This window comes from Lepisosteus platostomus, chromosome 7 (genome assembly GCF_059453375.1).
Source record: "Lepisosteus platostomus isolate fLepPlt1 chromosome 7, fLepPlt1.hap1, whole genome shotgun sequence".
Classification (NCBI taxonomy): Eukaryota; Metazoa; Chordata; class Actinopteri; order Semionotiformes; family Lepisosteidae; genus Lepisosteus; species Lepisosteus platostomus.
Window position 1 is genome coordinate 30037680 of NC_142617.1, and position 12282 is coordinate 30049961.

General features: G+C 37.9%; 1 protein-coding gene across 8 annotated transcripts in view; it reads right to left on the reverse strand.

Annotated features, from left to right (window-relative positions):
• Positions 1–12282, reverse strand: part of nav1a (neuron navigator 1a) — a 257779-nt gene that overhangs the window by 47634 nt on the left and 197863 nt on the right. For all 8 annotated transcript variants that reach the window (XM_088639806.1, XM_088639807.1, XM_088639804.1 and 5 more), the window contains 2 exons: positions 8874–9177; positions 1918–2671 (listed from right to left, as the gene is read on the reverse strand). In XM_088639806.1, coding sequence (XP_088495932.1) covers positions 1918–2671; positions 8874–9177 — 1058 coding nt within the window. The remainder of the gene's footprint in view (positions 1–1917; positions 2672–8873; positions 9178–12282) is intronic.

The window sequence follows — 12282 nt, forward strand, 5'->3', positions numbered from 1 at the left end:
AAACATTGAGACTGTAGATTTTAAGAGAAAAAAAACAAGATTCCTCAGCTCTATCAGCAGGTTTTGTGTGACTCCTTAAATCATTACATCTTTAACCACAACACCTACAGGATCTTACTACATCAGTAACTTGTACATTGACCTATCCTTTAGATATGAATTATAATTCATACTAGGCTATACCTTGAAAACCTAGTATTTTAATCATTTTGAGCCTGTGTTGTTTTTATCATTAAACTATATGGTGTTAGTCACAATAACAATGATGATAATCTTCTGTTCACACCAAAGTATATTATACTGTGCTATGTATTATGTATTATACTATAGTATGCTATGCATTTTAGCGCTGTTAAGATATTAGACATTAGATTAACAAGAATTAAGAGCAATTATTTGGCTAACAGAATGCTAGTTGAGTCAATCTCATAAAGTAATTGTGAATGCTGGAGAAATTATTAAATTCAACCCAGAATTCCTAAAGTTCCATAGCTGAGGACCTATTTTGTTCAGAACTTCATTTTCAACAGCTGAATTCATACCTCTTGCTCGAGAGCTCACTGCTGCTAGAATAAAGCAGTGCAGTAGTGTTATTTAGGAGACAGCACAGCAATATTGAAAATCCAGGCTAAGCACTTGAATGCAGCAATTTATTCACTTACAGCAAGAGCTCCCGAGTTAGGGCTAGAGGGTTAATACCACACGTCCTGCTCTGCAGTGCCAAGTCAGCACACGTCTCAAGTCTCAGAGGAAACCTTTCACTACATCATTATGGAGGTTCAATCCTACCAACACACTGCAGAATACTGATAGACCAATGGCCTGGACTTCAAATCTCCTATATAAACTGCCCCTTCCCTTATTCTCAGAATATGGAAATTCTAACCAGAATTTGGAAATTCTAGAACAGTGATACATTTAAGCAAAAGACTACATGCAGACCTTTGTGATAAAGGCTACCTTACCATGTGGAAGAAGAAATACCAGCTGAATAACGTACATATAGTACTGTTTCATTTTTATTGTATTCCCAGGAGGGACAGATATAAAACAACCAGTCAGACATAAAATGTGTGCATTCCCCTGTGAAGCAGGGGAACTCTGAAAAGGCAATAACACAATGCTCTTGAGGGCTATATATTAAGCAGGCTTTGTTTTACTATGTGCATGTCCTCACAAACTTCTGAATCAAATCTAGCATCATTTGATTTGGTATTCCAGCCAAAGGTCTACTCACAATTTCATACATCTTGAAAGTGATACAAAAGTAATCAAAGCACTGAATCATCAAAATGGTGGTTCTTTTATGTCTTTCCATGAATACTACAGGAATGGCTTTCATAATGCAGAAGTAGTTTGCAGATCAATGGAAAATTCATCAATGCAAAAATATTATAAGAGTGGAAATAGTTCAGCAGGGTGATGATAAAATAACGATACAACAATTTCCCAGTCTCATCCAGATATGCAATAGTATTCCAGTGAAATGACAGCTATTTTAATGTGAATAGCATCCTATAAACCTGACAATATAAACCAGTTTTCCTTATCTTAAGATATACTTAACAGGAACCCTTAAATAGAACTAAAACCTAGATTTAAAATAAATGTATAATTCTTTAAGCATCAGAGGCGCAATTTAACCTCAAGACATGAATTAGCCACATATACTTAATCATCTGAAGAGACCAATTTCATCTAACATACTTGTATTTAATTATGGGAAATATTATATAGTACATTTTGCACTTTGAATGTTCAGTTTACATTAATCCATGCATTTTGTAAATAACGGTTTTTAGGACATAAATGTAGGAACCATTATGTAATAAATCTACTTTTAAAAGCTATAATTCAGCTCTGACCCATTTAATGATTCAACACAGAAAACGAACAACAGGCTGCCGTTCATGGTACCTGTGTGTGGTAGGAGAAGAAAGCTCAGAGAACTTGCTTCCACTGGATTGACGGAGGCCCTGAAGCTTGGAGCTGGGCTCCTGGGGAGTCTGAGGGGCAGGGGGGCCCGATTTCATGGGTCCACATTCTGAGTCTGAAGCCACTGCCTTAGCCTTCGCCTTCTCTTTCTCCCTGTCTGTTTGGTTGACGGGCCCCATGCTGGCACGTCCACTTGATTTGGTGATGCCTGGCTCCTTCAGCCTAGAGGAGCCCCCACTTGGCTTTAAGCTCAACAAACTGGAGTCAATGCTGCTACTGACAGGGCGTGAACTAGCTCTGCCAGTAAGGCTCATGGCACTGGACTTGGCAGGCCGAGGCAAGCTGCGATACTGGATGTTAGTGCGGGCATTAGGAGACAGAAACCCTTCAGTGCAGTTTGACACATCGAGGCTAGTCTTGCGTCCCCCACTCCCTCCTCCTCCACCACCACCACTCATTGGCTTCACTGGGATACCAGAGGTCTTGGGCGTCTTCCCAACAGTAGCTGAGCCACTGGAGATGGTAGTTCCTCCAGCCGTCATCACAGTAGCTGTGCCTGTGGCCAGAGGAGGTTTTTTGTAGCCAAATGAGGTCCCTGCAGAGGGACGGGCAAGTCCTGAAGGTGGTTTTCGGGATTCACCACGATCTTTCCCTGCATCTGAGCAAGATCTTTGCAAGCCAGAAGCTTTCACCGCCATCTTGGCCTTGTCCACTGCCTTCTGGTCACTCTTAGGTGCTACAAAAATGAAACACAAAACAAAACATAGTTAAGTCATAACCTAAAGCAAATGCAGGCTTTATCCATTAAGCATTTTCTGCAACACTAATGTATACTTTTTTCTTAAAATAAATGGGAAAAAAATCAGAATGTAACACACCTAAAAAAAAGTATCCTTAAAGATACTACTCTTCAAATTCAAAAACGATGGAAGGTTATTATAGTGGGAGCTTTTTCTATCATAAACCCCTATATTCATTACCTGACTGGCATGTCTTTACGTTTACAGATTCATAGGCCTGATATTTGTTTGGTCAGAAAGTTGAAAAAATAGTGATGACTGTAAGCGGAACCCCTGATCATTTTTCGTAATTGATTTGCTTCATGAGAATGGCAAAACAAATCTTACCTATACAGATAAAAAGAAAGGACATGATCAGAAGAGACTGAACTTGAGATGTCAAACATCTATAATAACTAATATTTAACTAAATGAGACAGACTTTTAGGATAAACAAGCATGGTAGACCTTTGCTAAAGGTATTAGCAATTAACCATTGCTAAATAGCTTGGGGTGTGTTTGACCAGACAGGGCAGAATTATAAGATTTACTTGCTTACTGTAAACTCACTATAGAATTATGTTATAATAAATGTTACTTTATGTGACACTAAATCAAAGTAGACCAACTGCAGCCAGGAAGTCATCTGATTTATATCTGATTTATAAATATGTCTAAAAGCCAAGAGAGTACACTTACAGTATGTGGGAAAAAGTCTAATTTCAGTTAATCCCAAAGAAAACTGTCAGTGTACGAACTTCTTGCCTTTCATTATTGGGCTTCATTAGAACATTGCAGTGTTTAGTTAAGATTTATGATAAAAACTCCTGTTAAACACTAATTTTTAAACTCTTAATGAGTTTGAGCCCATTTTGCTTCATCCAGCTAACAATTTCCTTTCACTGGTACACAGCATGAATCATTTGCTAAACTGTCAGAATATTTAAATGATTGTGCCACTACTGCTGGCACCTGTTACTATTAATGTCAACCTCGCCTATAAAATCACACTAAAAAAATCCATTCTACACATGAGAAGGAAACAAAAAGACACATTGTCACATTTTACTACAGACATTGTCATATCTATCACTGTGCCAAGGATTATACCAGGCTGCATGCCAGAAAAAACAGCATGCTGCCGTTTTCAAGGATCTTGTAACAAAGACCACTGTAACAGAGATTCGGCTGGTGAACAGGTCCGGTGCTAAGGACAGGGTGAAAATAAACAAAAAGCAGAAGACCAGACCATTATAATAAGTATCCTTTACAGAGGTTATACCAGTGTGACACAACAACAAGCACAAAATGGAAGCTGAGGAGCACAGCAGTCTGATATCTTGGAATGTCAGGGCTTTTTACAAAATAAAAGATGAATTCCTGTCCTTCAGCCAAGGACTTGAGCAAAAATGGTCAGAAATGGCATTCAATGATTCTCTTTTGCTGTCAAAACTCATTTTAACTTCAGTGAACGACTCAATAAAACAATGGTGTCATTTAAAACAGGTCATGACATGAAGAAGCTGTTAGGTTTGAGCAGATTAGTGTGATCCTCTCACATCCTCTGTGTCTTTTCAGTTGCTTTACCATGTCCTTTAAAGACTTCCTTGAAACTTTTTATTTAAAAAAAGGGATAAAGAAAAACAAAAAGCAATATAAAGAGTAGAAAATCCATAACAAGTGTCAGACAAATAATAATGAGCAAAAATGCTTTAAATAGTGTGAAGATAGAAGGAAAAAAAGGATGCAGCAAAGTACAGAGTAATCCTGGAGGAAAACCTGCTGCAGTCTGCAAGAGACATGGAACTTGGGAGAAGATTCATCTTCCAGCAGGACCCAAATCATACAGCCAAAGCCATGCTGGAATTCTTTTTAAAAAAAGAAGCCAATGTCCTGTAGTGGCCCAGTCAAAGCCAACCTCAACCCAATCCTGTGGCTGGAGTTGAAAATTACTGTTCACCAACTTTTCCCATCCAACCTTAGGCAGTTTGAGCAATTTTGTAAACAAGGGGAAATATGCAGTGTCCAAATGTGCAAATCTGGTACAAACATATTCAAGAAGGCATATGTAATTTAGCTGTAATTTCTGCCAAACGTGCCTCTATCAAATATAAATAAAGGATTTGATTAATGATGCAGTCAATTATTTTCCATTTTAAATGTATAATGAGTTTTAGAGGATCTGTAGAATTTTGTTTTCACTTTGATATCAAAGAGTGTTTTCTGTCAATCAATTGCAAAAACATTACGGTACCATATAGTAACATTTAAATTTAAGAAATTCCAAGGGGGGCAACTACTTTTGACTGTCATTGTAAATTTCACAGTTTCATTCCCAATCCAATTCAGCTAATATGCTTTGTCCATCAGTAATTCATGTAGAATATTAATAAATTATATTGATTCAATAAAACATTTTCTTATTCATAAGCACATATTACACAATTGTTAGTGACGCATGGTAATGATTTTAAACATAATAATGATTTTCTTTGATTAGTTTTAGTAGTTTTCTTTTAATTGAATTTAAATAATACTCAAAGATAATAGGAACACTTATTTTCTGTGTGCATAGTTCTGTTTCTTTGGGAACGTATTAGTACATATGTATTTCTTGTGGATGTATGATGTTCCTGGTTTGGAGCACTATATGAAAAATGCACAAAAACAGAATCGGCATCTTAATGTAAAGTGGCACACTGTAGTAGTACTGTAATGACAAAAAAATCGTATTGTTTTACTGATGAACACGGACGTTTTACAGTATTTGACTCTGCTGGACAGCACCTTAAATTATTGAAAATCCAGTGCTGAGTATAAAATCTAGACAAGGACATGACAGAGCCAAGATATCCAATATGTGGAAAATTAAAGGAATAGTGTTTCAGTATTGTATGGGAATACATACAATTTTGTGCTCTGTTCAAGTGCCTTTACTTTTCAGGAGCCCCAGATGTGTTTTCTTCAAGGGTGACTCAATATCCACATGGCAAATTTGACAGGGATTCCCTTCTATGCATAAGACCATGATCACTTTTCCAGTAAAACTGCTGACAAAGTTTCCAAATATATTTTCTAATATATAAGCAATATTTAATAATACTGGATATCACTTAATAAATGACAACTGCATTATTAATATTTATAAATATTAAAGATGCATTATAGAAGACAGACACTTCAAATGAAAACTGGATAATCTTTTTCAAGGCTTTTACAATATTACAATATTTTAGCGCAAGTACTGTACCACAGATCATGTAAGGTTGATTGCTAAAGTAAGATTTTTTTTCCTTCCTTGTTCATCTTCTACTCTAATCTATGTAAAATATTACTGAACAGAAAAGAAATTTCTTATCTGTAAAGCCTTGGGATTTTCTGTGCTGTAAATAACCTTGCAGATCCACAGGATTGTACAAATAAAGGTGATACCTACTGTACCAGTCTATCTCAGGACAGACACAAACACATACACACACACTCACAACAGGGTCAGTTTTTAAAGAAGTCAATTAACCTACCACTGTCTTTGGACTGTAGGAAACCAGAGCACCCACAGGTAACCCATGTGAAGAGATGAAGAAGATACAGACCCCACACAGATATCAGCCCAGGTCTGGAATTGAACCCAGGGCTCCAGCACTACAAGGCAGCAATGCCAACCACTGTGCCAAGTACCACAACTGATCAATTTTGACCATGTGCTGCACAAGAATTTATCTAGCCAGCAGCCATATCACCCTGCAACTCACAACTGGCAACCCACAGAAGCTAAGCAGGTGTGAGCCTGGTCATTACCTGGATGGGAGACCTCCTGGGAAAAACTAAGGTTGCTGGTGGAAGAGGCGTTAGTGGGGCCAGCAGGGGGCGCTCACCCTGCGGCTCATGTGGGTCCTAATGCCCCAGTGTAGTGACGGGGACACTATACTGTAAACAGGCGCCGTCCTTCGGATGAGACGTAAAACCGAGGTCCTGACTCTCTGTGGTCATTAAAAATCCCAGGGTGTTTCTCGAAAAGAGTAGGGGTGTAACCCCGGCATCGTGGCCAAATTTCCCCATCGGCTGTTATCAATCATGGCCTCTGTGAATTGGCTTCATTACTCTGCTCTCCTCCCCACTGATAACTGATGTGTGGTGAGCGTTCTGGCGCACTATGGCTGCCGTCGCATCATCCAGGTGGATGCTGCACATTGGTGGTGGTGGAGGGGAGTCCCCATTACCTGTAAAGCGCTCTGAGTGGAGTGTCCAGAAAAAGCGCTATATAAGTGTAAGCAATTATTATTATTATTATTATCTATTGTAATACTGAATTATTAACCTTATACTATTTAATAAAATATATATTTAAAAAGAGGTTATCTTAGGGAGTTTTGGTTTTGCAACATTGCTGCTCTGGTTTTACTGACTGAGTTGAAAGTGTTCCATATTCTAGTTGTCTCCCTTTCCACATGGCATCTGCAGTTTCCAGCCTTCTGGTTTCTTCATCAGAATCAAAGCTTTAGCAGCAAAGTATCTGGAAAATGGGACACAGCATCCGTCCCTATTGGAACCGGGCCTGCCACTTAGACTAGATGTACAACTCCTGCTGCCACTGCTGTTTCCAGGGTGGAATTAAGTTATTTGTTCCTATTTAAGCACAGTTGAGGTTTCTGCAGTCTTTGCCAAAGGCACAATTGCAGTGTCTTTTAAATTTTGGTTTCCTGTTGTTTTCCAGCATATTAAAAATCTAACTGTGCCCTTTTTGGTTCTAGAAATGTGCTTTTGAAGACTTGTTTCCAAGGATACCGAACTCTATAGTTGAATAATCCAGAAGGTTTCACCTAAATTTTACCTTAATTTCAGACATTACTGAACTAAAAGCAAACGTTACTAAATTATCATGTTTTTGATAATTTCATGTTTCAAACATTCAATGGGAATTTAAAGCTAGGAATCTTACATTAATATTATACCCTTCTAACTCAATATTAAGCATTTTATGCAATAACAATGTATGTTTCAGAGAGAATGTTATCTAAAGCAGCCTTCTACTGCTTCACTATTTGTGCAATTATCTTTAAAGAAAAAGATAAAAAATTGCTCCCCAGAAATCTGATGCTGGTTTAATTTTTATATATTGCATTATTGATTGAAACTGCAATCAAACCTGAAACCAGGTTGCATTCATGGGATTCTTAGCCATAAGGTAAAAGCCCATTAAACACCACTTTCTATCACTCACTGCTCTTGAAGAGTATTTGAATGCATATGACATTTAAATGGCATTTTAAAGTCAGTGTTTGAAAAGGCTGACAAAATACTCAGAATATTCTATGACATCAGAGACACCAGGCGAGGCAACTATAAAGATTTGAAGGAAACATTGGTAACGTTGGAAATGTTTGAAAGAACATTGTTAAAAGCACTTCATTTTGTTTTTTGTTTTTCAAGGAGCTTATGAGAGCTACTACAAGCTTCCAATCTGAGTGCAAGATGGGTCCTAAAGTTTACAGTTTGTAGGTTCCAATCCAACATAGATCATTTACCAACTGTGACAGGATCAAAAGCTCACCTTTAACTTCACTCACACATTGCTTATCAAAAACTAAAGAAATGGGAAAGCTGCTTCAACCACAATTCAAAAACTGAACGCAATTATTCTGCCCAGCAAGGCACCTTCCAGTTTAATAAGAATAGAACTTCTGCTTAAAGCAAAATACTTAGTGTGAATTTTTACGTAGTTATATCTGCTTTAAGAAGAATAAGGTACTGCCCTCCAATGCCTGCAGAGATTACAAATTTGTAAGCACATATCTAGGGCACTGAAGAAGTCCTAAAAATAGTCTTTCTGGCTGTCTCTGAAGGAACGTGTTACAGGGGCCTTCCTGGTACAGTAACTGTGTCATGCCTCTGCAAAATTTGGGAGTTTCAGAACCTGCAGAGGTCTGTACAAAGAGAGGTTCGTTGGTGTTGTTTTTTTTCCTTTCAGAAAAGAGGTTAATCTTTTACACAATGAAACAGACAATTTCAGCTGACGGATTACTTTCTGAAACACTTTCAACCAGGTCTATCAGACATCCTTGATCAACCAAGGTAAAAATGACCTGGTTTTCAAATTGAGAAGCAGCATTTGTATGAATTGTTATGTATTGAATTGTATTGTTATGTATTGAAACTTACCAGCCACTTTGAGCATGCTCTGTGAGGTGTGTGTGATAGGGGAGGTGACACCCACAGGAGGGTTCTTGCCCTTCCTAAGGACATTTGGCTGCCCCAAGCTCTGAGGCTTCTTCAGCTCCCCTTTGGCCATCTCCTCACTGCTTGTCTCTGGCCGCACCTTCCTCCACTTGCTGGATGATTCCGTCTTGAGGCTGCCAGTATCGTACCCACCACTACTGTCTATCTTCCGGTGTGGTTTACCATCCTCGCTATACCACGACAGCCCACTTTCCACCAGGGACCTCTTCTCAGCATCTGTACGCAGCTGTTCAAGTGAAAGAAAAAATAAGAACAAAAAAAGAAAACACCCATGTCAGATCAGACATCAGGAGTCCGTAACAAAGTGAAATAGTGAAAACGGTGGTTGTAGTTTATATCGATATTTGCACAGTTCTTGCATAAAAGCTGGAAAAATACTTGTTTCTTTTGCAAGTGATTGATGTTATGAACAGCTCAAAAAGAAGTTGTCTATGACCCTCCAAGATAGATAGAACAAGAAACTGGATTTCCATTTGCGTCCACCTCTCAAAGCTGGACACTAATGACCTAATTTAAATAGCTACATTCCATTTTTATATTCAAGTACTACATGACAATTCATTTTACCAATTAGAAATGCACATTAATATAAAACCCAACATGCCTAACTCACAGGTGGAAATTAACATTTGATCTTTCACAGTTGCACCTCAGAAATAATAGCTTTCAATAAGCATGATTCAGAATTAACTGAATCTGTATTTCTACCTCTGCTGCTAAAACCAGAAAAAAAAACACAATGAATTATAGTATCGAAAAATGTAAAGGCAGCAATAGATAAATGTGTTCAGGTGGGTAGCTGGGTCAGCATGCGTAGTCAGAACATTTTTCTCTCTTCTCTTTTCAGCATGGAATAAACCTATTACTCATTCCTTAATAGATAAATATGTATTGTTACAGCTTTAGGTGACTGAGAAATGTCTCTTACATTTTTATGGATTGGGATATAGGCTCCCATTTATTTTGTGGTAACTGGGGTGCAGAGAGATTCAACTGGCCAGCAGCCATATCACTCTGCAACTCACAACTGGCAATCCACTGAAGCTAAGCAGGTGTGAGCTGCTGCTGGAAGAGGTGTTAGTGGGGCCAGCAGGGGGCACTCACCCTGCGGTCCATGTGGGTCCTAATGCCCCAGTATAGTGACGGGGACACTATACTGTAAACAGACGCTGTCCTTCAGGCGAGATGTAAAATCGAGGTCCTGACTCTCTGTGGTCATTAAAAATCCCAGGGTGTTTCTCGAAAAGAGTAGGGGTGTAACCCCGGCATCCTGCCCAAATTTCCCATTGGCCCTTCCCAATCATGGCTTCCTAATAATCCCCGACTATGAATTGGCTTCATTACTCTGCTCTCCTCCCCACTGATAGCTGATGTGTGGTGAGTGTTCTGCGCACTATGGTTGCTGTTGCATTATCCCATTACCTGTAAAAGCACTTTGAGTGGAGTGTCCAGAAAAGTGCTATATAAGTGTAAGCAATTGTTATTATTAACTGCAGGTTCCATTGTATTTAGTTAGAAGGCAGCTCATCTCTTATATTGCCTCCCTGGGCTCTCTGGGGTTTTCTGGATGACCAGAATGCTAGGCCTCTGAAACGTCTTGTTTGTAAACACTGTACATAGAGTAACTTGTGTAATGTAGGTTATGTTGTGTGTATCGTAGTTTGTGTCTAGTCATAGTAATAAATATTTGTTTAACCAAGTGTGCCTGGATTGTTACTCCTCTAAACAGAGATGTGCCGGAGAACAAAGAACTAAAGTGCCTCTAATTATACCAGCCGCTAGGGTATGTTGCTAGATATCACTTAGAAGTTGGGGGTTATGAATAATTATTTATTAAAATAATCCTGATTTTCACCATTTTCATAACCCACTAATTGTGACAGTATTTACCTAATTTTTAGTGTATAACTGTTGCTACACGATGACTTCAAACATCTGTTACTGTATATTCCTCATGTTTTTCCATAAGACTTTGGAGCTTACTTTGGAGATGGACTTTGGAAAATACTTTATAGTCAAATGTTTTATTAGCACTATGTGTTTCAAAAGTGTTACAAATGGCAATGGCTTGTATACTTTACCCAGTTTACAAGAACTGGGTATTTCTAAGGAAAAAAATCGAACCTATAACATTTTCTTCAAACCAGGAATACCTTCTAGATTGATTATATTCATAAACACGTTGTAACCTCCACAGTTATAAAACTATAAGGAATATCAAGAACCATCTTTATCTGTTGTCTATAATTTTTTTTCTGATCTCATCTCATCTAAAGAATATGGAATTCTATTTTTAAGATCCAATAAACTAAAAACAAAACAGAAAAATAAAATATAACATTCCGTTCTCTTGTATATTTTCAAAACAAAACAAATACACCAGAGAGAATAGGTAATGAAATTATAAAAGTCAACTTGAGCAGGAAGTCAAACAATAAGTAAACAGAAATGTAAAAAGCCATGTGTCCTTTCAGGCTTGGTCTTGGGTTCAGCACAATATAGCAAAAGATGTACTCCTTCCCTAGGGGCATGACAGACCGGTTTTGTATAAATTGTGTAATGAACTCTGTTTCTTTTCAGTTTTACTGTTTATTTTCAAAGAGCTGGACCAATGCATTATCTGCAAAAACATACTTTTTAAAATCAACAGATCACAGGAAGAGATGTGGCATATGAGGAATGTCTGTTTTTTTCCAACCCAGATAGGCAGTTGTAATGTCTTTGTGGAGTTACTATAGTTAAGTGACCCAATAATTATTTTTAATTTTGCAAAGATAGGACTACTGCTTCCTAATAAAATACATTTAAAGTGCCCCAGGCTTTCAAGGGAAAGGAGGCCAAATTGCACAATATCCCAAAGAAAACAACTCAACTACCCAGTTGCAAATACCCAGAATCTCTTTTTTTACAATAGAAGGCTCAGCACAAGTCTTAAAACCAGGAGCTGCTTTTACAAAAATACCCTTTTCAGACTGATTACACATTGTAATCTCCACAGTTCTAAAACTATAATCAAGGAATATCAAGTATCAACTTTTTTTCCTGTTGTCTGTAATTTCCTTTTGGTTTTAAGATGGAAGATCACCTGTTTCTTCTAATTATCATGCAGTTTGACACTTTCCGATTAAGTCTCGGCTAAAGAATATGGAATTCTGTTTTCAACATCCCACAAACTACTAAAAACATAAAAGAGGAATATTAGATTGAATACACCATTGCCTTGCTGCCGGTAAACCCAAATGGAAAGTTTCCATGACAACAAATCTACATGCAACAACTGCAAACTACAGAGGTACACCATTACATATTATACAGAATAAAATTTGAACAT